This window comes from Garra rufa, chromosome 2, assembly GCF_049309525.1.
Source record: "Garra rufa chromosome 2, GarRuf1.0, whole genome shotgun sequence".
Lineage (NCBI taxonomy): Eukaryota > Metazoa > Chordata > Actinopteri > Cypriniformes > Cyprinidae > Garra > Garra rufa.
This window is the reverse complement of record NC_133362.1, coordinates 44,928,400-44,952,790: the sequence shown is the minus strand read 5'-3', so window position 1 is coordinate 44,952,790 and position 24,391 is coordinate 44,928,400. Positions and strand designations below refer to the sequence as shown.

The following is a 24,391-nucleotide window of genomic DNA, read 5'->3' as shown; positions in this document are numbered from 1 at the left end:
TCTCAGATCGGCGGCTGCTGCAGTCTAAATGTTCTGTGTGTGAGAGAGAACCGTCTGACACGCATCCCTCCTGAGCTCTCGCAGGCTACGGAGCTGCACGTGCTCGACGTGTCTGGAAACAGGTTTGTCTGAACCAGGTTTTCTCATCAGGGGATTTGTGATGTAGAATGAGACATCAAACACATCAGTGAGTGTGTATCACTCAAATTTTTGTGACAGTCAGCCTCATTGATGGGGTAAAGGAGTGATCCTGCTTCAATACATCTGTCAATTACAACAGAAAACAACTTCCTCCCTCAGTTTGCAAACCTTCCTCATGTCATTCTAAATTTATAAGACTTTCATTCATCTTCAAAACAAGTTTTTTTTGGTTGTTGTTGTATGTTTACAGCGGTTTAATTTAAATTTTCAAAAGAGACATCATTGCTTTATATGATGAACCGATTTAACTTTAAACATTGATCAGCAAACATAGAGCACATCAAGTATGGTAAACAAGCTCAAACTACAATTAGAACCATTGAGGTTTTGCAAAAGTATGTTTGAGATTTGGATTAAATATAATTGCGCATTATGAACTAACTGAAGGGTCAGTGTTTTGGTGAAAAGGATTTGTTTTCATTGCTTTCCTTTTTCCATACAAAATCATTTTCAGTTAAAAAGACACACACACACAAATCATCCTATAATATTCATTTGTGTGAATAGAATTTTTATTTATGTGAAATCCCTTTAACATTTACTTGCTAATTTGCTAGCTTTGTTTGCAATGTTTAATACATCAGCTCCGTAGGACTTTTGCATAGTACATACAGTGATAAAAGAGAGGGATGGGCTTAATTCTACCCACAGTCAGTAGTGCATACAGAAATTAATTCACCTTGTACACAGAACTTTACAGCTCAAATATTATGCTGTTGAATGTAGTATTAATATACAGTATGTGAGTACACCCCTCACATTTCAGCAACCATTTTAGTATATCTTCTCAAGGGACAATACTATAGAAATGAAACTTTGATATATTTTAGAGTAGTCAATGTGCAGCTTGTATAGCAGTATAGATTTACTGTCCTCTGAAAATAACTCAACATACAGCCATTATTGTTAAAATAGCTGGCAACAAACGTGAGTACACCCTAAGTGAACTTGTCCAAAGTGTCAATATATCGTGTTAGTACCTTTTGTTATCTGGCACTGGCTTAATCATCCTGGGAATGGAATTGACCAGAGCTGCACAGGTTATTGCTGGGATCCTCTTCCACTCCACTATAATGACGTCATGGAGCTGCTGGATTATAGACACATGGTGCTTCTCCACCTTTCACTTGAGGATGCCCCACAGGTGCTTAATAGGATTCAGGTCTGGAGACATACTTGGCCACCCCATCACCTTCACCTTCAGCTTTCTCAGCATCTTTGTGGTGTGTGTGGGGTTGTTATAATGTTGGTAAACTACCGTTCGGCCTAGTTACTGGAGGGAAGGCATCATGTTCTGCTTCAGAATGTACAGTACATAATGGAATCCATGTTTCCCTCAATGAACTGCAGCTCCCCAGAACCAGCAGCACTCATGCAGCCCCAGACCATGATGCTACCACCACCATACTTGACTGTAGACAAGACACAATTTTCTTGGTACTCCTCACCAGTGCATCACCACACATGCTGGACACCATCTGAGCCAAACAAGATTATCTTATAGTCTCATCAGACCACAGGACATGCTTCCAGTAATTAATGCTCTTGGACAGGTTGTCTTCAGCAAACTGTTTGCAGGCTTTCTTGTGAGCCAGCTTCAGATGAGGCTTCCTACTGGGATGACGCCTATGCAAACCGACTTGTAGTAGGGTTGTGCCAATAGACGTTACTATCGTGTATCGACGATAGTCGGCGATATCGCCTGTTGCTGATGCCTTTGGCGATAGTAAAACGATTATTATTATTATCCGTCAAAAAGGCACCTAACTTTAGCGATGCAGCGCGGAGAGTCGGTTCTAGGATGCTTCAGAAAGTTGCCGCGGCATAAACACAAGCATAGAGTGGCTGCGCCGCGCCGCAGATGTGTGCAGTGAAAATGTGTAGATTTATTCATCATACAGTGTACATAGATTAAGTGTAGACAGTCATTAGGATAACAGAGGTAGTAAAATGTGGTTTAGGCTGAGTTAAATACGATATATCAGAATCCGTCTGTATATAGTAAACATAAACATTCACCTCAGTAACATCTGTATGTGTTCATTAGATTTACGATGCGATAAAATGGCGCTAAACATAAGCACGTGAATTACACGCACATAGCTTCTCCACATTCAATATGAACTGAACTATAACATGAACTGATGACAAAGATCAGACATACAGCGGTAACATTATCGCAATATGACGAGTAAAGAAAGATACATTAATTTGCATTCAAGCACGCACATTTACCGCTCCGTGAAGATAGCAGAGAATGAAACCGAAAGTAAACTTGATCCTCTCAGACAGAACTACCGTCTCTGTACACGCACAACTGTTTCACAAGTCACATGCACTACCCTTACAAAACGAATAAGGAATTTATTACATATTGACACACATGGGCGACATTTGACTCTTGAGTCAGGGGGGGCAAGAAAAAAAAAATCAGATGTAAGCATTAAAACAGTGCCCTAGGGTATTGCAGCACAGCAAAGCAGTCAATTAAAGCGCTGCACTTCAGCCCGGGCCGATGGGCCCTGACTTTTTTTTACACCCCAGGGCTACGGCTTCGGGCCAATTTTCACGTCATAGTTCAGACCGGGGCGGCATCGGGCCTGTTTTAGGCTTCTCCTTATTTTCATAATTTAGACATCCATCAATTATGGTGAAGAAAAAAAATGCCGCGCTGGTGGAAACAACACGAAACTTCACTTTCGCTTTCACTTTTGAGACCGACTCAGACACCGTTTAGTGTGCTTTAGCGCAGCTGAATCCACGTTCAAGCGCACACAATAGGCTAAAACTCGCCCCAAGCACCGGCAAAAATAAATAACAATGAATGTGTCGAGGAAAGAGTAAGGACATAAATGAATTATTTATTAATTAATTTGTGTATTCTGAGTCAGTGTCGCAATCTCCTTTTTGGACGCGCCTTTAGAGGGAAATTCATCTTTACGGATTACATGAAAGAGTTTGTGCTTTTGATTTGTTTTATTTCGTTAAGTAATAATTTAAAGCTTTCTATAAATGTATTTATTATGTCTGTGAGGCATGCATTTCGCTTCATTTTGTTAAGCACTCCTGTTCAAGAACCAGACGGCAGAAAGCACATAATTTTTGTTTTCCTTGTTTTATAAAAATGCTGTAACGTTTTTTTCGATGTATTACTCGTAGTTTGTGAGCAAAAATGACGGATAATTTTAAATTGCTTCCAATGAAAAAAATGCAAGTGATCGCGCTGGTGCCTCGATGTCCTGCAAGCTTTAGCTTCCACTTTCTGCACAAACTATGCGCATATAGCGCACATTTATTTGTAACGTTTAAACTACCATTGTTTTATACTTGAACTGTTTTATATCTATAGATTTCATTTTAGGCAATTGTGATGATTTGAGAAGGCAAACTGATCAAACAGACTATGATCAGTCTTCCGCTGGGCGCTGTTCGGTAAATATATATATATTTAACGAATAAAAAATGCTCCAAGCGTTTTTCTAAATTAGCTAAATAAAAAACGAAACTAAATATAAACATTTTGCCATTACATACAAAACTGAACTTAGCTGAAACAGTAAGTTGTTTTGGGAGAAGGGGAAAATATATTTTTATCCCGTCTATTGCTTCACCGTTATTTCGAGAATAAACCCAGCGTAAATATGCAAATGTCACTCCCAAAACATATCAGCTTGCATGTGCCGAAAAACGAAAGTTTCATACAAATTCTAAATGGATTATAGCCTGGAAAGTGCAAAGCACGCTCCCCTTATTATCACTAAAATTTCATAGAGATCTAACAAAATTCCGTTATAATTAATAAAGCTCTCTAAACTACACAATTAATATTTTATTTACATCGCGTCTACACTCAAGATGATTCACGAGCGCACAAAACGGCACTTAATAAAAACCGATCAGGCGCTTTCAGCAGTGAGTGAATTCTGACAAGACTGTTCGGAAACAACAGATATGTCTGTGATTGGCTACATTGCTCAACGCTGCAAAAACACGTTGGATAGTTTGCCAGATCTTCAATTGCTTTGCTTTCGTTTGAGGGTTATATAGCACCGTCTAGTTCCCAAGTACAACCGAGCCTAAGCTTGGCTAAAGCAGTTGCAGCGGGGCTGTCGAGGACTCCATGACTAACCACAGGGGGGGCAACTGCCCCCCCTTGCCCCCCCCTAATGTCGCCCATGTTGACACATTTACATATTATTAAATAAATTAGCACGATAGTATCGTGTATCGGCGATCTCACAGGCTGACGATAGGACGATATGAAAATTGAGCATATCGCCCAACACTAACTTGTTGCAGTGTGCGGCGTATGGTCTGAGCACTGACAAGCTGACCTTCTACTTCTGCAACTTTTAAAGCAATGCTGGCAGCACTCATGCATCTGTTTTTTGAAGCTAGGTTCTGCACCTGACGCACAGAATGAGTGCTCGACTTTGTTGATTGACTCTTGCAAGGCCTGTTCTGAATGGAACCCATCTTGTAAAACCTCTGTATGACCCTGACCACTGTAGTGTAACTGGGTTTCAGGGTGTTACTGAACCTCTAATAGCCTTGGCCATCTTTGTGGAGAGCAACAATTCTAATTCTCAAATCCTCAGAGAGTTCTTTGCCATGAGATGCCATGTTGAACATCCAGTGGTCAGTATGAGAGAATTGTACTCAAAGCACCAAATCTGAACTGCTCTAATACAAGATACACAAATTTGTATGTTGCTGTCAAGCAGACAAAATTATAAACATGATGAATAGGACATGTGGCTTTGCATGGTTAAACGACGTACTGCTGTTATCACTTACTCTGTTTTGTTGCCAGCTATGTTGACAATAATGGCTGTATGTTGAGTTATTTTCAGAGGACAGTAAATCTATACTGCTATACTAGCTGCACATTGACTACTCTAAAATATATCCAAGTTTCATTTCTATAGTATTGTCCCTTGAGAAGATATATTAAAATGGTTGCTGAAATGTGAGGGTTGTACTCACTTTTGTGACATACTGTATTTCTGGTTTAAAATTCTCTAGTGCACTTGCTCCATAGACTTCAATTATACCTGCATTAGTGTGAATGTGATTTGCAGAACAAAACCACTGTACTGAACTAATTATTATTATTATTATTATTATTATTATTATTATTTTAATACAACAATGTCTCAACTAATCACATTGTATTGTGCATAATTCATGTGCATGATCATTATATATATATATATATATATATATATATATATATGTGTATGTATATATATATATATGTATATATGTTTTTTTATATGGAAAAAATGCCATATTGTGATCGTATTTTGTCTTTCTCTTAAATAATGCTCATTTGTCAATAGTTTCACAAATCACACTTACTTTAGAACTACCAGTCTCCATTATGTCATGTAACACTCTTTTTCAAAAACTGGTGAATTTTAGATTGATAAAATCATCAATGCCCCCCTTTTTTTGTTGAATATACTTTTTTTACTTGGAAATTGTCAGAATGGTAGATGATAAACAAATAAATTATTTAGTAAACCTGTTATTTATTAAGCCTGTCAAACACACAAAGTTGCCATATTTTAGTACTAGTGGGAGAACATGCAAAAAAAGTCCTGCTTTGAGAGTGTACAGTAACAACATTAAAGAGAGGCAGAAGGCCGTCTTGTAAATGATATTCTGTCTGTTTCTGTGAAGGCTGCTGTACTTGCCCATGACCCTGACCACTCTACGACTCAAAGCTCTCTGGCTGTCAGAGAACCAGTCTCAACCTCTGCTCACCTTCCAGACGGACGTGGACCCAGAGTCTGGAGAAAAGGTTCTGACCTGTGTACTGTTGCCTCAGCAGCCCTGTGAATCAGAAAACAAAGGTAAAGCTCTGATGACACTTAAAATATCCTGTTAGCGGTTTTTCATGAAATAGTGTTCAGGAAATGTCACTTCTACCTGAAATATGTGAATGTGTGCTGAGAGAGCAAACAGTCTCTGTGGCAGCCTGACGAATCTGATTTCAGGACATCAGAGGACCTGGTGCTCTCTTCCTGTCAGACGTTCTGGGCTTTGGGGTTTCTGTTTTTGGCGAGTGGGGGTTCGGTAGAGAGGGTCAAATGTGGCAGAAGTTTAGCATAAAACTGCTTCTAGACCAATGTAGGATAAGCTTAAGAATATTTTTAATAAAAGAATTTGATATGTTGTGTACTAGTGTTGTCACAAAACCAAAAGTAGTACCAGTAAAATTGTTATTTTATTATTTAATATCATCATTTTATTTATTTATTTATTATTATTATTATTATATATGTTTTTATTTAACTATGGGGGGGGGGAATTATAAGTAAATAATATGTTAAAACATTAGCATGTGTCCTTCAAATATTTTTTAATTATGTAAACATTGCATTAAAAAAAAATCTAATGAAAATAATAAAAACCAAAGAAACACATTGCGGGTAACAAAACAAGTGACAGGTGCGCTTATACTGCAAGATTTAATGTTATCACAATGTCAAACATCACAATTTCAGATTCAGTCCCACATTTTAGTATGGTTGTCACACTTAAAAATTTGCAGTGTGTACTTGTCAGCATGAAAAAGAACGCTTTTAAATGCTTTTAATAACGTCTACATTATTTACACTGCTGCTCAAAAGTTTGGGATCAGTAAGATTTTTACTGTTATTTAAAGAAGTTTTTTTTCAGAATTCTTTGATCAATAAAAGGTTAAAAAGAACAGCATTTATTTAAGATAGTACTGTATATTGTTAGAAAACCGTTCTGTTTAAAGAGAGTGTTACCATAGATTTACATTGTTGGAAAAGAGTTATATTTTGAATAAATGCTGTTCTTTTTAACTTTTTATTCATCAAAGAGTCCTGCATAAAAAGAATCACAGGTTCCAAAAAAATATTTGGCAGCACAACTATATCCAACATTGATAATTCTAGTAATAAATCAGCGTATTAGAATTGTCACATGATGCTTGAGAGATCATATCGGCTATACGCTGAAAAAAAACAAGTACATTTACTTAATTTTTTTTTTGGCAAGTTTTTGCACGCACATTTTTTTTAAAGTAAAGTCTGCTTAACTAGGTTAAGTAAAATTAGCAAATGAAATAAGTAAATTTAACGTGTAGTTAGAGTTATTTTTACTTAATTATTTTAAGTTTACTCTGCAGTCCTCAAGTACAATTCACTCAGCCACGGTTTGTAAACTTTACTCAAACATCATAGCACGAAAAAAATGCCATTAAGGCATGTGGTTCACTTACAAACATGTATGTAAGCAAGTAGACAGCTCCTTATTTTTTTTTAAGGTTATAAGTAGAATAAGTAGTATAAGTAGAGTGTAGTTACTAACCAAATTAACACAAAGACCTTGCACATGATACACAATGATGTTAACAATCAGTGAATAGTTTTTGAGTATGAATGGGTCATTTTAAGTAGAAAATGAACTCTAGATGTTACTAATCAGCAAGTTACTTAACCTAACAACAAAAGCAACCATAAAACAGTGTAAATACATCTCGAAAACAGCAAAAAAAAAAAAAAAAAAGATTAATTAGTAATGCCCAAGTGCATGAAGGGAACAATGGGATCATGACTTTGATATTTACTTAAACAATCTTTGTAAAAATAACAAACAATTCCAACTAAAATATACTTAAGTTCAAATTTTAAATTCTACAAGCTTAAATTGAGTACTAATATTAACTCTTTTTTTATTTCTTTTTTTTTTATTCTTGCCTGAACTCAATTATTTAATGTAGAAATGACATGTTTTTCTGTATTATTTACTGCACCACAAAATCATTTTTATCAGTCTAGTAAATAATAGTGTGAACTTAGTATGCATGCAGAGGTTAGCTAATCGTAATATGATAGCACATACAATTTTAACTGTATTATAGGGAGATCAAGGTTTTAAGAACTAAATGGATTTTTTCCCGTCCTAACCAGCGCTATATCACTTTCGAGGCATGGATAGGCAGTGCACACTTGTGTCATGATTCTGCAGAGTTTATCTGCAAGGAGATTCTGGGCATAATCAGACTTTTTTTTTTAGTGTAATATTCTGATAACATCCGGTATCTGCTCTGCCTTAATCTTGCGGCGGTCCTGTGGGATTTATCTGCGGCTCAACACGCCCGTATGATTCGATCAGACTCTGATGTGTATATTGAGTTGAGAGAACGTATAGGTGTAGCAGGGCATCTGTACAGATGAGGTCTTGATATCACTGAGCTTCCTCTGGCCTTTCTTCACACTCATGTGCTGCTTTCTACATACCGCCAGCGGATTGGACGGCTAAAGAGGCTTATCTCCTCTGAGCTCAGCTCGGCCTTAGATGTTGCCACACACGGCCTCCTCCCACAGCCGTGTCTTATCCTAAAAGCAATTGAAGCTTTTATTTTGTGAAGTCTTGAATTTCTCTTTCATTGATGTAACTAGGGGTCACTGTGAAGTTTTGTATGTGCCATATTCCATGACAGGAGTTACAGTTCAGTTTCTTTGTTAAACTTGTTTTACTATATATGTATGTGTGAGAGAGAGTCTTCTATGCACATTTTTGATGAAAAACAGTTTTCTATGTTAGTGATAGCATTTATTCATGCAGTGGAATTGCTGAATTTTCTGCATCCTTATGCCAGCCTTTAGTGTCACATGATCCTTCAAAAATCATTCTAATATGCTGATTTGCTGCTTAAGAAACATTTATATAATCAGAAACATTTATCAAGATTTATATTAAGAAAAACCTTATTTCATAATTATTATTATCAGTGTTGACTGAAAACAGGACATTGTGATACACTACTAGATTATTAAGATTCTAAACAAATTAATGAAAATAATATACAGCAAGGATTTATTAAATTGATCAAAAGTGACAGTGAAGACATTTATTTAAAAAAACAACAACAAAAATTCTATTTCAAATAAATGCTGTTCGTTGAACATTCTATTAGGGCTGCCCTTGACTAAAGATGTTTCTGGTCGACTAGTAGTCGTTCGTTTTGAGCATTAGTTGACTATTAGTCGCAAGTTTGTTAATAAACCATATAAATCTAAATAATTGTCTTTAAGTCTTTAATTGCCTGCATAGCCTAATAAGCACTTAAGCGCACTCAAAAACAGCTTGCCGGCAGATATAATTATGAATGTGTCAGGGGAAAACAGCAAGGAAACTATGTTTCATGCAGATTACATAACCTGAGAGTATTTATTTTCTATTTGAATTGGTTCATTTGAAAGTAGATATTTCGCTCTCTATAAATATATTTCTCATGTCTGTAAGGCAACTATACACAGAGTTTCAACGTTTCGCACTCAAGTTCACTGAGACCGAGACGGTAGAAAGCGCATCCTGTTTGCTCTAATTATTTTACAAAAGCACAACGTTTCGTTGTTGTTTTGAGTTCACATAAATAACCGTAGAGTCTTTACAGATTCGAGAGATGTCTTTTTCTTTATCTGTATGACTAAAAATGAAAGAGTATTTTCAGTGCAAGTGACATCTGTTCGTCACAGATGTTTTTTTTTCTGCGACTAAGCGGCTAATACAATTTTGGTTGACCAAGCCTCTTCTCATCGACTATTTAGGGGCAGCCCTACATTCTATTCAAGATATTGTTTCCACAAAAATATTATGCAGTAGAACTGTTTTAACATTGATGATAATAACAACCATTACTGAGCATTAGTAATAAATAATTGAGCACTAAATCAGCATATATTGTAACATTACTTATTTGGACTCTTGAAGTCTTTGTTTAGTCATCACTTCACAGAGCTGATGTGTTTGGATGTGTTGGAGGTCAGGTCATGCTGGGCGGGACAGGGTGGATAAGGGAGGGAGAGACAGAGGGGAGATTGTTTCTCAGTAAGCCCGTGACTAAGACTGGATTTGAAAGTGTGATCTCACAGCACTCTTTTACTTAACTCCCCAGTGTGCTTCTATGGAAACTACAGTAAATGCAATAATTATTTTTCTGAACTGCTAATAGATAAGGGAATATGTTTAACGCACGTATGTAAAAAATGAATGTATATTTATGCTGTTTAGGTTCCGATAACCTTGCCCGCTGTGGTGCTCTGGAGAGTCTGGTGGAGGGCGGCATGCTGGATGACACCTGGGATGACAAAGCCACAAACAGAATGAGCACCATTCGTTTCTTGGAGGACGATGATGATGAGGATGACGAAGAGGTGAGGAAGAAGGAGGCTCTGCTAAATGTATTATATGAGTTTTGTAAAAGTGATGTACTGGGTGCCTTTTTAGTGGTGTTTTGGTTTATATTCCACATCTGTAGATCTATAGATGACCTCAAACTGACCTTTAACAGATATACACCTTGTTTGCAGGGGCATGTACATTTTTTCTCCCTAATAAAATTAGAACTGGAATTAACATGCTGTCTTTAAATAATAGGGCTTAGACTAAGCCAGGACTAGGCCATAGTTCAATTAGTTCTTGAATTAGTTCAGTACTTTGTTGTTAAAAAATAAACTTCTAAATGTCAGTAGTCTGTATGTAACGCGATACAACTGTGGTGCTTCTACCGTTTAATCCCAAATTTTTCCCAGACATGAAAATATCCAAATCATGTGCCATTAGTAACTTATCAAACTTATTAGTAAATTATCAATAATTCTTTTTTGAAAATTGTTTTGGAAAAATGGCGTATTATAGTCGGTCACTATTGTGACCGGTGGAATAAGGTGTATACTAAATTAACATATTTCTGCAGTCATGAAAAAAAAGGTTATATATCTTGGCCCAGCTATTTTAAACTGTTTGATCACATTCTAGGGGTTACTATTATGCATAAAAGACAAAAAATATAATCATCAATGTATTTCAAAATTGTTACTTTATTGTAACATATATCATCAAATTGTTATATTAGTGCTACCAGTATTGCAACATCAATATTGTAACTAATTTGTAACATTAGAACTTTTGATTTAGTACAAGATTTTATTGCAACATTTTAGTGCTATCTTCACTAACAACTGCATTGTATTTATATTGTATGCCTAAGTTCACTGTTATCCCACCGCTCACAATTGTGACCGTCAACATGTTTACTCATCCTATGACCACACTCAACACAACTGAATATATGTGAATTTATATATTAATACTAGACACCTTAGAGATAATGTGTACCAAAAATCTTTGTTAACATACTTTTCTAGCCTTGATGTTTTGGAGCTTTGATGCATCATCATGGTGTAACCTCATGGTGCAAACAGGAAATAAACCGCTCTGCTCATGTGACAATGTGCACTAACCATGTGAAACTGCACATATTTAATTGAGACCCTTTATTTTTTTCATATTTGTAGGAAGTGCACTAAAACATCAGTCAGTACTTAGAGCTGATCTTTTTTTACGGTCAAAATTGTGACCGGTGGGATTAAATGGGCTAATTAAGTGATTAAAAAACAGACATTGACATTTTTTGCAAACATTTACAATGTGGACAAAAATGATACTACCAAATTATCTGTAATATATAATTAATTTAACTTGCACTGTAAAGTTTTCCTTGACTTCCTGAATACACTAGTGTGCGTTGGCATTTTTCTGTTTCGCATGTTTACTTCCTGTATTGGGACAGGCCCACATTTCAAACACAGTATGCTGTGTTGTGTGGCGTGAGCTCATCATGCTTTCCATCATCTTGAAAATTAAACAACTGTTGGAAGTTTGATCAAATGAGTCAAGAACATGTAAACAAACTTTAGAAAGAGCAAAAAGCAAGAGTTTATGGTAGTATGTTGCCTTCTCACCACCAGACGAAGGTAAAGCTCTTTAGTGTGTCCCACCTCAACCATCTTTTCAATCAAAAATACCTTTCATGAGGTCTTAAAATGCTTTGAAGAGTGTCATAACATGAAAAGGTGCATTGAATGGCCTCCTCCATTGTTCTTTTTCTTTCTGTTTCTCAGAGAACACTGTTGCGCCGAGCTACGCCACACCCCGGCGAGCTGAAGAACATGAAGAAGGTGGCTGAGAGCATCCGAAAGGACATGAACGCCGCCAAAGGCCTGGATTCCAACAAAAACGAGGTCAATAATGCTGTGGACCGAGTGACCACGTCTGTGTGACCGCTTTAACTCCGAGATGTCTCTTACCCAATGTGTCTCTCCCCGAAGCCCCCGCAGAGCCATTCCTCACTGTTTTCTCCCAGGGGCTGACCACCCCTTTGCTCTCCTGGGACCACCAGAGCCCTTTTTCCAGCCCTGCTAATAACTGCATCCGCTCCCGCCCCGTGTCAGGGATGAGTCTCACAACAAGGTGCCTTCTTTTCTAAAGACCTCCAGAGCAATAACCTGCAAAGGAATGCACATTTTTACTCTTCAAATCCAGTGCTTTTCTTTTGGTTTTCTTTGACGTACAAAATAGGTAGTTGCACTACAAGTCTTAGAATAAATATGTCAGAATCTTTAATATAGAAATATGAAATTTATATATATATATATGCTCTATTTTTTTAATTTTCGAACACTGGGTGCATTTCTTTTTTTTTTTCTTTTCTTTCTTTCTTTTGGTGACACATGGAGCCCAGGCATTTTTGGACCTACTGATTTTAAAAATTATTGTATAGTTGCTTGTGAATATTGAAACTTTTATATACGTGTGGCAGCTCAGGTGGTGTAAATTTTAGAAACACAAAAAAAGTGTGTAGCCAGTTTCTTAATCAATGAACTTTCCCATCGCTTGGACTTAATTGCAGAATTCAAAAGCATTCGAACAAAGTGGCAAATTTTTTATGTCATTAATTCTTATCTGAACATGAGGGGGCAGCTTTGTATTTCTTTGTCAGGTTTTTCCTTCATAACCCATGTGTGTAAAGACCGTTTTTGTGTACTAGAAGTTAATGAAAGGGCTAATGCTGTTCAGGAACGTGACCTGAAACACTCCGACGTGTGGACCGAAGAGGGCGAAGGCTGTCCGACAGACCAGCACTGTGCTTTACCACGCTAATATTACTTTAGTAAGCCAACTTCTGCTGCAGTTCTAATGTGCTTCCAGCTTTTTGTTAAAAGCAGGTACAATAAAACTCGTTTGTAATTAAGGTAAGGGTAGTTAGTTTTTATATTTTGCTTTGGTTTAGGTGAGCAGTTTTCCCTCCAAGTGCCAGAAAGCACTTTTACAAGAAATGCTATCAATGCTTTTTTTTTTTTTTTTTTTAACTATATATATATATATATGGTACACTATGGACTTCATTTTACATTGTATGTTTTCATTTGTATTCTAAGAAAGACTTGGTTTTTAATGTTGATTTTTATCTTGTAATTATTTCTTGTAAATGAAGCTGCACAGAAAACAATCTTAAGCAGGCGCTGTTTCTGGGCCAGTACGTTTATGACTTTAACCACTGAAATAAAATGATTACATGAAAGCAAAGGTTATGATTCATTATTTATACATAGATTTAATATTAAACAGAAAGCCTACAGATGTCCTGCCACTGCGTTTGTTCTTTTTGGATTAATGTTAAAAGAATAACTCGGCCTAAAATGAAAGTTCTGTCATTATTTAATCACCCTCGTGCAATTTCTAACCTTTATGCTGTTATCTTTTTATTTTATTTTTATATGATTCTTATTCTTTTTTTAATCATCGATTTATTATCTGAAGCTTCAGTCTGCTGTTTGTCCACCCTTGCTTGTTTTCTCCCAGTTGCCTCACTATTTCCTCTGCTTGCATCTGCTTTTTTTCTGTATTATTTCATGAGACATTACTGTATATAAATAGAGATTAATAGCACTACATACACTCTTAAAAATAAAGGTGCTTTAAAGAGTTCTTTCTTTTTTATAATCTGAAGAACCTTCTTTGACACAAAGAAAAGCACACTTTAGTGAAACGGAAAGGTTCCTCAGATGTTAAAGGTTCTTTATGAAACCATTTAGACAGAAAAGGTTCTTCTATCGTGAAGCACCTTTATTTTTAAGAGTGTATGGAACAAGATTTGGAAGTTGGTCTATAATTTTACCCATTGAAAATGACATTGGTTACTGGTGCTCATTTTGTGATTCCATATCCACATTTCCATATTAATGGAAACTTCTGTTCAAAAGGATGCATTCAATTTACTATTAGGACATTGAGAATGTTACAGATTACTTCTCTTTCAAATAAATGATCTGTTCTAGTCCATGCTAGAAACCTCACACACACACACACACACACACACACACACACACACACACACAATGACAGTTGTGTCGAACTTACAATTACTATAATAATGATATTCAGGAGAGGTTTCATCACATCTTTTGTGTAACTCCGTCCAAAGGTGCGATTGCAGGACATTTCTCACAGCTGAAGATTCATCCATCCGTAATACTGTTTTGATAATCATTTGTTGTCTGATGTCCAAGTTCTTTTGCCCATTCTACTCTTGTCATCTTATTTAACAGCGTAGCAGCAATTCTTTGAAACTGTCTAAAAGCCAAATGCAGTTTTCTCTTCACCATTAGAGTTGAAACTGGTGTTTACTGCTCAGTTCTAGCTGAGCTACAGTCTGTAGAGACTGTGATGTGCTTGTCCTCTTGATGTGCAGTAGGGTGCATGATTTTATTTGACTTTTTCCAAAACAGAACTGCATGGAATAGGTAATAATTCTCTCTCTGTGTCTCTCTCTCTCTCTCTAAAAAAAAAAAAAACACTGACTGATGAATTTCTAGAAAAAAAAAAACCAAATAGTCACACAAATAGAATAAGATGCCCTCTTTCAGAACCATTTGAATTTACTGCTTAATTATGTATTTACAGATCAACTTTAGAAGGTAGAGGGTAATTAATAAAATAAGAAATGAATGGAAACAATATGAATATTTAATGTTATTTTAATTAAAGGGATCATTCACCTGAAAATGAAAATTTGATGTTTATCTGCTTACCCCCAGGGCATCCGAGATGTAGGTGACTTTGTTTCTTCAGTAGAACACAAACAAAGATTTTTAACTCAAACCGTTGCAGTCTGTCAGTCATATAATGGCAGTCAATGGTTACCAAATCTTTAAGACTTAAACGATATAAAAACATACACCGACAAAACCATGTGGCGCGTGATGCTTCAACGTGCTTTGGCAATGTAGTCTGTAAAAAGTCAACGCTCCCAGATAAGTTCGCACATGGAAACATATTTTTTAGTTTTTTTTTAATCTGTTGCCAGAATCAGGGTAAGCACAAGTAATTACAATTTTGAGAGGCCAATGTGTAAACAATGAGTGACGTATGCGTGCGACAAATCGCTTCCGTGTGTGCATCTACTATGGCAGATCACGTTGATGCATCATGTGCCGCCTGTTGTGAAACGCGCTCAGAACAGTTGAACGTTCCAGTGGATCAAAGGCGAATAATGATATAAATACTGTTCAGTTTCTTGCGCAGACCGATCGTTATGCGTCCTCAATGTATCGTCACGAGCTGCAGGGTTTAATTTGGTTTTGTCTGTGTATGTTTTTTTAGTCTTAAAGATTTGGTAACCATTGACTGCCATTATATGACTGACAGACTGCAGCAGTTTGAGTTAAAAATCTTCGTTTGTGTTCTACTGCAGAAACAAAGTCACCTACATCTTGTATGCCCTGGGGTTAAGCACATTAACATCAAATTTAAATTTTTGGTTGAACTATCCCTTTAAGTCTTTATTTATTTTTTTAAATAATATAAAATATTCTACAACCCCTGGCAAAAATTATAGAATCACCACACTTTGTTGTTCACCTAAATTTTTTACTTCATAGCAAACAAAAGAAGCACAGATATGACACAAAACTATTTTTGTTTAATAATCCAACACTCTGGTAATGTGAAACATACCTCAAACAAATGAAATTAAACTCTTAATTTAACTTCTTTTCTATTGATGGAATGAGAAAAGTGTCCAAAGTTTCAGTGTAAACCTGTGAATTGACTGTTGCTGTAAGTATAGCCATTTCTCCTGGTCTTTTCCCTGACATGCATGACAACCCCATATTAGAAATGAGTTGGAAAATTTGATCGTTTTCTTCAGGCAGTCATCTTTATACATTTCATTAGAATGGCACAAGACAAAAGTTCCAGCATCATCTCCTTGTCCATTGCAGATTTGTGATTCATCACTGAATATCACTTTCATCCAATCATCCACACTCCATGACTTCTCTTCAGCCCACTAATCTTGTTTTCTTTTGTTTAGCTGGTTTTCATTTAATTTTTCTATATGCAAATCTCATTTCATTCAGCCGGTTTCTTACAGTTCTGTCTCACACATCGACTCATTTGTTATTCATTTGTTTTGTTGTGCATTTTCTATCTTGATGCTTAGATGTCTTCCTTGGTCTGCCTGTATGTTTTCGGAATTGATTGGGAAAACCCAACTTTTTTTTTTGCCACACTCCATGATGGATTTCCATCTTGACTGAGTTTTATAATCCTTTCCATCATTTCAACTGACAGATTTCTTGTTGGGGCCATGTTTCCTTACAATTGGCCACGTTCAACAGCTTGTTAAGGTCTGAAAGTACTCTCTTTTAACTGCTGGCTAATTAGCATTTTAGATATGTTTAGATATTTGTTTTTAGAAATAAAAATTACAAGCTGATTCTGTTTTTTTTTCCCTCAACATTGAATGATTCCATATTTTTTTTGCTGTACTTGATATGGAAAATAATTTTCCATTAATTCAACTATTTTAATTTTATTAGTTTGAGGTATGTTTCACATAACCAGAGTATTGAATAATTAACAAAACATTTTTGTGCCATATCTGTGATTGTTTTTTTTTTTTTTTTTGTTATGAAGTAAATCTTCTAAGAGTAGCGATTCCATCATTTTTGCCAGGAGTATAGACACTTTTGTTAATAATTAGATAAATACAGCCATATTAAATAACAAAAATCTGGTCTGAATTACACTAATGAATTGCTCTATGAATTGATTTAACTTTTCCTGAATTGATGGGATGTCATAATATGATTAAAAGATTCCAGTTGACATTATAATGAATGAATATATTTGAATCTCTGAATTATAATAATTATTACATTAAAATAGTTTAGAGATGAATGTTTAAGATAAATGAGATTGAGATTACATTTAGTCATCTATGGTCAGGAAGAAAACTAAAAATGGAGGATTTTGAAAATCTTTAAGACCCCAGGCATATCAGCATAAAAGTGTTTTATTTAGCATTGAGCAGTTTGGCCTCTAAAGACAAGTTGAGACTGCAATTTCTACAAAATCACAATCACTCAGCACTGAACAAACGATGGAGAAGAGTGTCATAATGGGGCATTCAATTTTTTTTTCTCTAATAATACAGGTGTCTGGATCTTAGTGGTGAAGTCAGTCTAAAGTTTCAGCATCCCATACCAGATGATAGTAGTCTGCTGCCTTTTTTGCACCCCTGCAGAACCACTGTATTTGAAATCAATCCTACACTACCTATCTGGAAACAAACAAGAACGTAAAAACGAACTAAAGGTACAAAGTGTTAAATTGGCTATGGATATCTTTTTTAAAACTAATTACTATTGTTGCAATTGGATGCCTGATATATTTTAAGAAATTAATCATTCTGTTTATGAGACCTTTCAGAAATGCATGAACATGCTAAAGACTCAACTGTAACATGTACCAAAACATGTATCCTAGCTACATGCACTCAATTAGAAATTTCACAAAAGCACAAAACCTAGCGAGCCTGTTTGAGTGCTCAGACAATTGTGCTTGTCATGCTTCTTCATCCACTTAATTAGTGAGGCAGCTGCGGTCTCAATAGAGCTTAATTGGCAAGTAATGATGGAGATTGAGTGCTTTCTGGTCACTAAGGTAACCTGATCATTTGGACTGTAGACAGAAACGAGTGATGTTTCTTAGAAAGGAAATTAAATAAATCAAAAGGCCCCTCAAGACTGGACATTAGCCTATGGTGATTTTAAGGCAATGGCAATATGATAAAAGACACCACATTTAATTAGTTTTGTTTATGAATGATAATGATCTGAAATATGTGACCCTGGACCACAAAACCAGTCTTCAGTCGCTGGGGTATATTTGTAGCAATAGCCAAAAATACATTGTATGGGTCAAAATTATTGATTTTTCTTTTATGCCAAAAATCATTAGGAAATTAAGTAAAGATCATGTTCCATGAAGATTTTTTTTGTAAAATTCCTACTATAAATATATCAAAATGTAATTTTTTATTAGTAATATGCATTGTTAAGAACTTAATTTGGAGAACTTTAAAGGTGATTTTCTCAGTATTTTGATTTTTTTGCCCCCTCAGATTCCAGATTTTCAAATAGATGTATCTCGGCCAAATATTGTCCTATCCTAACAAACCATACATCAATAAAAAAGCTTATTTATTGAGCGTTCATATGACGTATACACCCCTGTTTTGTAAAATTTAACCTTATGACTGGTTTTGTGGTCCTGGGTCACATATATTCAAAAGCAGAGGGACTCAGAAAGGTCTCTGTAGTGAACTGAATTCAAACTGAATTGCTATTACTGAAACATTTAACTGTTCAATATGTTGGTTATTCTTCTACTGCCTTATGACATGCTCGCAATGTGCTGAAACTTTTTATGCTAGCAGCATGCTGTACTAGATATGTACTAAAAACATACTAGCAGAATGTTGGTTTTTAACTGTTGCAGGTTCCATATATTCTCAACTAATAATTAATTACACCTACATGTTTGCAGGTACAAATGACTAGTTAAAAAATTAAAAAACAGTAAACAGGTCTAAATGGTCAAAATTGACTGTTAAAATGTCAGAATTAACAATATATGACTTTACAGAGACACATTACAAAGTAGTTGTTAAGTTTAGGTCATGCAGAATAAGGCATAATACGTGCATTATACTAATAAACAGCCACTATCCTAATATGCATGCAAATAAGAAACAAGTTATTAATCAGAATTGGCTGTAAACCTGTAAACTGTAAAGCTTCTGGTATTGTTTGGTCATTTAATAAAGAAAAAATGTTTAGAATAAAAAAAAAAACGATACTTCATCGGAATAGTAATGAAATCCAGTGACTTATATATATAAATGTGGACTTGTTTCGAAAAAGTTAAATGGTCGTAAAAAAAAAGTCACACTTGTGTTGTTCGTGGTCAAAAATGACAGCAAAAATACTAAAATACAGAGAATTTTTTGTGTGTACAATCTACAAATCTTTCACGATGTAGAAAAAAGGTGCACAGCAATGAAGGGGTGACACTAAAATATCAAGAGTGCGAACTAGACACACTTCACCCACCCCCCAGCCTCCCATAGACACACATATATCAACTAGTGTTACAAAGCAGTAATAACACAGACACACTAAAACATCAAGAGTACAAAACTCACACACAAACTTAAACACACAACACACTTTGTATAGACATAAATGAACTGGTGTGGCTGTAACAATATGGTAAAATTGAGCCAGAAGACTCAACTAAGAGATTGAAATCAGATTGATTAACCTCTGATAAAGCATTCCTGTTCATTTCTGTTACATTTTTGTTGAATTTTGTAATGTGTAACAAAATGACTGTAGTAAAATTAATGCAAGAACTAACATTTCAAACCAAAATTTTAAACAACAACAAAAAAAATCTAAATCTAAACCTTTTCAAAAAGTTGTTTTTGAGAATGTCTAAATATATATCTAAATCCACAACTTAACAGAAATATCTTTATGTCTAAAAACCACTAGAGAATTGAATGAAATTGCAGTTGTTTTTCTTTTTTCTTTTTTTTACTCCCACCAGATGGCACTAATTGGACTTCAAAAATTTGATTTTAAAGGTATTTTCTCTATTTTAACATGAAATGTTGCCAAAATAAAAGAAATAATATAAAAATCATTTTTTTTTTTTGTATTAATGGTAAAAAATGCATCATAATTATTGCATAAATATCAATTAGTACCATGAAATTCTCTCAAATTACAAAATAAAAAGGAACAAATATTATGGAACAAAAATATATTAAATTGATTTTACTGAAAATCAGGTGTTCAGTCACTTTGGACCGCGAACAACACAAGTGTGACCCCCAAATGAACAATACCAGAGGTTTAATACAGTGTATACAGCAATTACCAATCTATCTGTCTATCTGTGTTAGCAAAGTGTTAAAACATGCTAGAAACATATTAGCAACAGGCTAAAGAAAGCCATCATTGCTCTCAGATATTATGATCTCTTGGGTCTTCATTGTTTATTGAGGTCACTTTCTATCATACTTTCCGGTCAGTCTTTGTCAAGCCAGCATGCCAAAAGTTTGTCCTTAAACTTTACACATCTAGTTAAACATTGGTGTTGTTTAGCATATTGTAAAAGCAAACTCAGCTTTGTGTTGTGGAGAAAAAAAAAAAAAAAAAAAAAACGCCTTCAGTTTTTGCGTTAATGAGATATGTACCCTTCAGTTTCAATCTTACAGTTTGTGTAAAGGTGACATATTTGAAGAGCAAACAGCTGAGTGTATTTCATCACTTCTGTTCCTGCCTCATCTATAGGGGTGCAGAGCTGCTAAAACCTCAGCGAATAACAGCAGCCACGGCTGGCCTATTCCCGGACTGCGCTGGGTCACAGGAAAGGACCGTCTGTCAGGACTCAACTTGTTTCCTCTCACTGCTGGTGGATATGGCCACAGCTCCAACCCGGAGAAAGACGCTGAAGAGATGGAAAAGCCGTCTGGTGATGTAAGACCAACATGTTTATATCTGTTTCAGAGATATGCTCTACCATCTTTGGCTTCAGCAAATGAAAATTGTATCATTATTCACTCCTCCTCATGTCATTACACGCCATTACGCTGTTATTTTCTCTATCTCTGACATTTTCCCAAAAAATATAATGGGTACAATAGACACTGGCTAGACACCGCTCTCACAAACAAGCACAGTGGCGTCTTACAGTAATGCCATGGTACTTTGATATATATAATGATACTGGGTGAATACCATGTTCATTTACAATGGTATTCACATGGTATCAACGAAAAAATGTTGCAATAACATATAACTTGAAAACACTGTTTTTCCATCAGTACAGCGTAGGTCATTTCTCAGGGAGTGAGGGAGCAGGACGCAGACCTAAACCTCAGTGGGGAGAAAACGGCCATGACAGAAAGCTTCAGAGATACAAAACTCAGCGCCTGGTGACCCATTTCCACCGAGACACTGCCCACGACCCAGAGTGCCACACCACCTCAGAGAGGCTCAGCCATCCGCCTGTTACCGAACGGCCCTGTCCCCACAAACCGGTCATTTCACATGTGCCATTAAGAGTAAGAGTCCAGACAGCTAATCAGCCGCAAAGGCATCATGCATCTACAGATTTTGAGGTGGCATCAGAGACAGTTGTCACTTCTTTTGTGAGTCATGATAGTGATGTAATTGTATAGTACGCATAGGGCCGAGTTCAAATCCTGATATAAGACGGTTTATAATGAACCACTGAATCACCCCGCATTAATTTATAGAATAGTGACTTTAATTTACTGCAGTGTCATCAAAACCAATTACATAAATTTGAACCAAAGTTAGCGCATACATTATTAAAGCCAATTCTAGATTCTTAAGAATGAATCCTGCATCAAATCAGTCTGGCACATATTTTGTATCTAATAATCATAAATATAACATACTTGGACACAACAAAAAGCTCAGCTGCACCTTAACGCACTGTATCTTTGAAACAGATTTTACAGTGCATAATTTTCACAAAAAACAGACATTTAAATGAATATACAGTATCTCACAAAAATGAGTACATCCCTCACATTTCAGCAACCATTTTAGTATATCTTCTCAAGAGACAATACTATAGAAATGAAACTTGGATATATTTTAGAGTAGTCAATGTGCAGCTAGTATAGCAGCATAGATTTACTGTCCTCTGAAAATTACTCAGCATACTGCCATTATTGTTAAAATAGCTGGCAACAAAAGTGAGTACACCCTAAGTGAACTTGTCCAAAGTGTCAATATATTGTGTTAGCACCATTGTTATCTGGCACTGCCTTAATCATCCTGGGCATGAAACTGACCAAAGCTGCACAGGTTGTTGCTGGGATCCTCTGGACGTTAGACACATGGTGCTTCTCCACGTTCCACTTGAGGATGCCCCACAGGTGCTTAATAGGGCTCAGGTCTGGAGACATACTTGGTCACCCCATCACCTTCACCTTCAGCTTCCTCAGCAAGGCAGTTGTCATCTTGGTGGTGTGTTTGGGATCGTTATCATGTTGGAAAACTGCCATTCTGCCTAGTTTCTGGAGGGAAGGCATCATGTTTTGCTTCAAATTGTACAGTACATAATGGAATCCATGTTTCCCTCAATGAACTGCAGCTCCCCAGAACCAGCAGCACTCATGCAGCCCCAGACCATGATGCTACCACCACCATACTTGACTGTAGACAAGACACAATTTTCTTGGTACTCCTCACCAGGGCATCACCACACATTCTGGACACCATCTGAGCCAAACAAGTTTATCTTATAGTCTCATCAGACCACAGGACATGCTTCCAGTAATTCATGCACTCGGACAGGTTGTCTTCAGCAAACTGTTTGTGGGCTTTCTTGTGAGCTAGCTTCAGATGAGGCTTCCTTCTGGGACGACGCCTATGCAAACTGACTTGTTGCAGTGTGCGGCGTATGGTCTGAGCACTGACAAGCTGACCTACTTCTGCAACCTTTAAAGCAATGCTGGCAGCACTCATGCATCTGTTTTTTGAAACAAGGTTCCGAATGAAACCCTGAACCTCTAATAGCCTTGGCCATCTTTGTGGAGAGCAACAATTCAAATTCTCAAATCCTCAGAGAGTTCTTTGCCATGAGATGCCATGTTGAACATCCAGTGGTCAGTATGAGAGAATTGTACTTAAAGCACCTAATTTTAACTGCTCTAATACAAGATACACACGTTTGTATGGTCCTGTCAAGCAGACAAAAACATAAACATGATGAATAGGACATGTGGCTTTGCATGGTTAAACAACATACTGCTGTTATCACTTAGGGTGTGCTCACTTTTGTTGCCAGCTATTTTTACAATAATGGCTGTATGTTGACATATTAAGACATATTAAATGCTAAAACCCTTCAGTGTTCCCTAGTAAAAAATAAATGTACTAAAATGTATTTAAAATACATTTATTTCATACTAAGTATACTACCAATACATTGACATATTATGTATTAATAAAAATATACTGCAGTTGTACTTTTAGTATACTAAGCTGGTATATTTAAAGTTTGCTAAATTGGAACAAATAATTTTGTACTTTATGCACTTTAATTGTACGAAAGAACTGCTGAAGTCCCACTAAAGATATACTTAAATATATTTGATTGTGCTTAAGTGAAACTATTGCAAGTACACTTTAAATATTTTGCATTTAAAGACTGATATTATTTAAAAATCATACAATCATCATCAATAGTGACATTAAAACCTATTTTAGGCTTAATTTTAAGAAATGTGCATTGTGCACAAGTTTAAATAAAATGTTTATATCAGTAAGTCTCAAACGATATGTCAGTTAATATGTTAATAGACTTGAACTATACTTAGTATAAAATAAATGCATTTTTTTTTTAAAATCTATTAGTTTTTTACTAGGGTTGTGTTGACATTAATATATTGTAACATTTTGGATGAAGATCTCCATCCACTGTGCTCAAACTCTTTATGAATCACAAAGGCTAAATGACAAGACTTGGCTTCAGATTTCACCAAAAGGTGACAACATTGGAGAACTAATAATTTTAAAGAGTGGCTTGTCTAAAAGCAATCTTTTACCTAAAGCCAGTAATATTTGTTAGAAAACTTGATATCGAGAGGCAACTTATTCCACTCATGCTATTCGAAAGACCTCTATTAAAAGTGTAAAATCTATAATACTCTGTCTAATATTAAAACAATGTCTTACATTAACCCCTGAAAAATAAGTATTAAATTAGCTCTTATTATTAATTATCCTATGTGGCATCTGAAGCATTTTGGCAACCAAACAAGATGTTGAAATGGGTATCATCCACATAAATAAAACAATGAATCCCTAAACCCGTTTTATTCATTTAGAGATTTTAGTAGCATTCTCATTCATATTCAAGATTAATCAAACATCCAAGGTTTGTTTTCTGACAGTCAGTCTCTTACCTT

General features: G+C 35.8%; 2 protein-coding genes across 2 annotated transcripts in view; both read left to right on the top strand.

Moving 5' to 3' along the window:
* plpp4 (phospholipid phosphatase 4) overlaps positions 1-24,391 on the top strand; it is a 296,113-nt gene that overhangs the window by 77,359 nt on the left and 194,363 nt on the right. The gene's annotated exons all lie outside the window — the stretch shown is intronic.
* LOC141325754 (uncharacterized) overlaps positions 1-24,391 on the top strand; it is a 56,038-nt gene that overhangs the window by 17,828 nt on the left and 13,819 nt on the right. The window contains exons 8-13 of the mRNA XM_073834494.1: positions 7-122; positions 5,887-6,059; positions 10,258-10,400; positions 12,150-12,269; positions 20,736-20,921; positions 21,269-21,508. Of these exons, the coding sequence (XP_073690595.1) occupies positions 7-122; positions 5,887-6,059; positions 10,258-10,400; positions 12,150-12,269; positions 20,736-20,921; positions 21,269-21,508 (978 nt within the window). The remainder of the gene's footprint in view (positions 1-6; positions 123-5,886; positions 6,060-10,257; positions 10,401-12,149; positions 12,270-20,735; positions 20,922-21,268; positions 21,509-24,391) is intronic.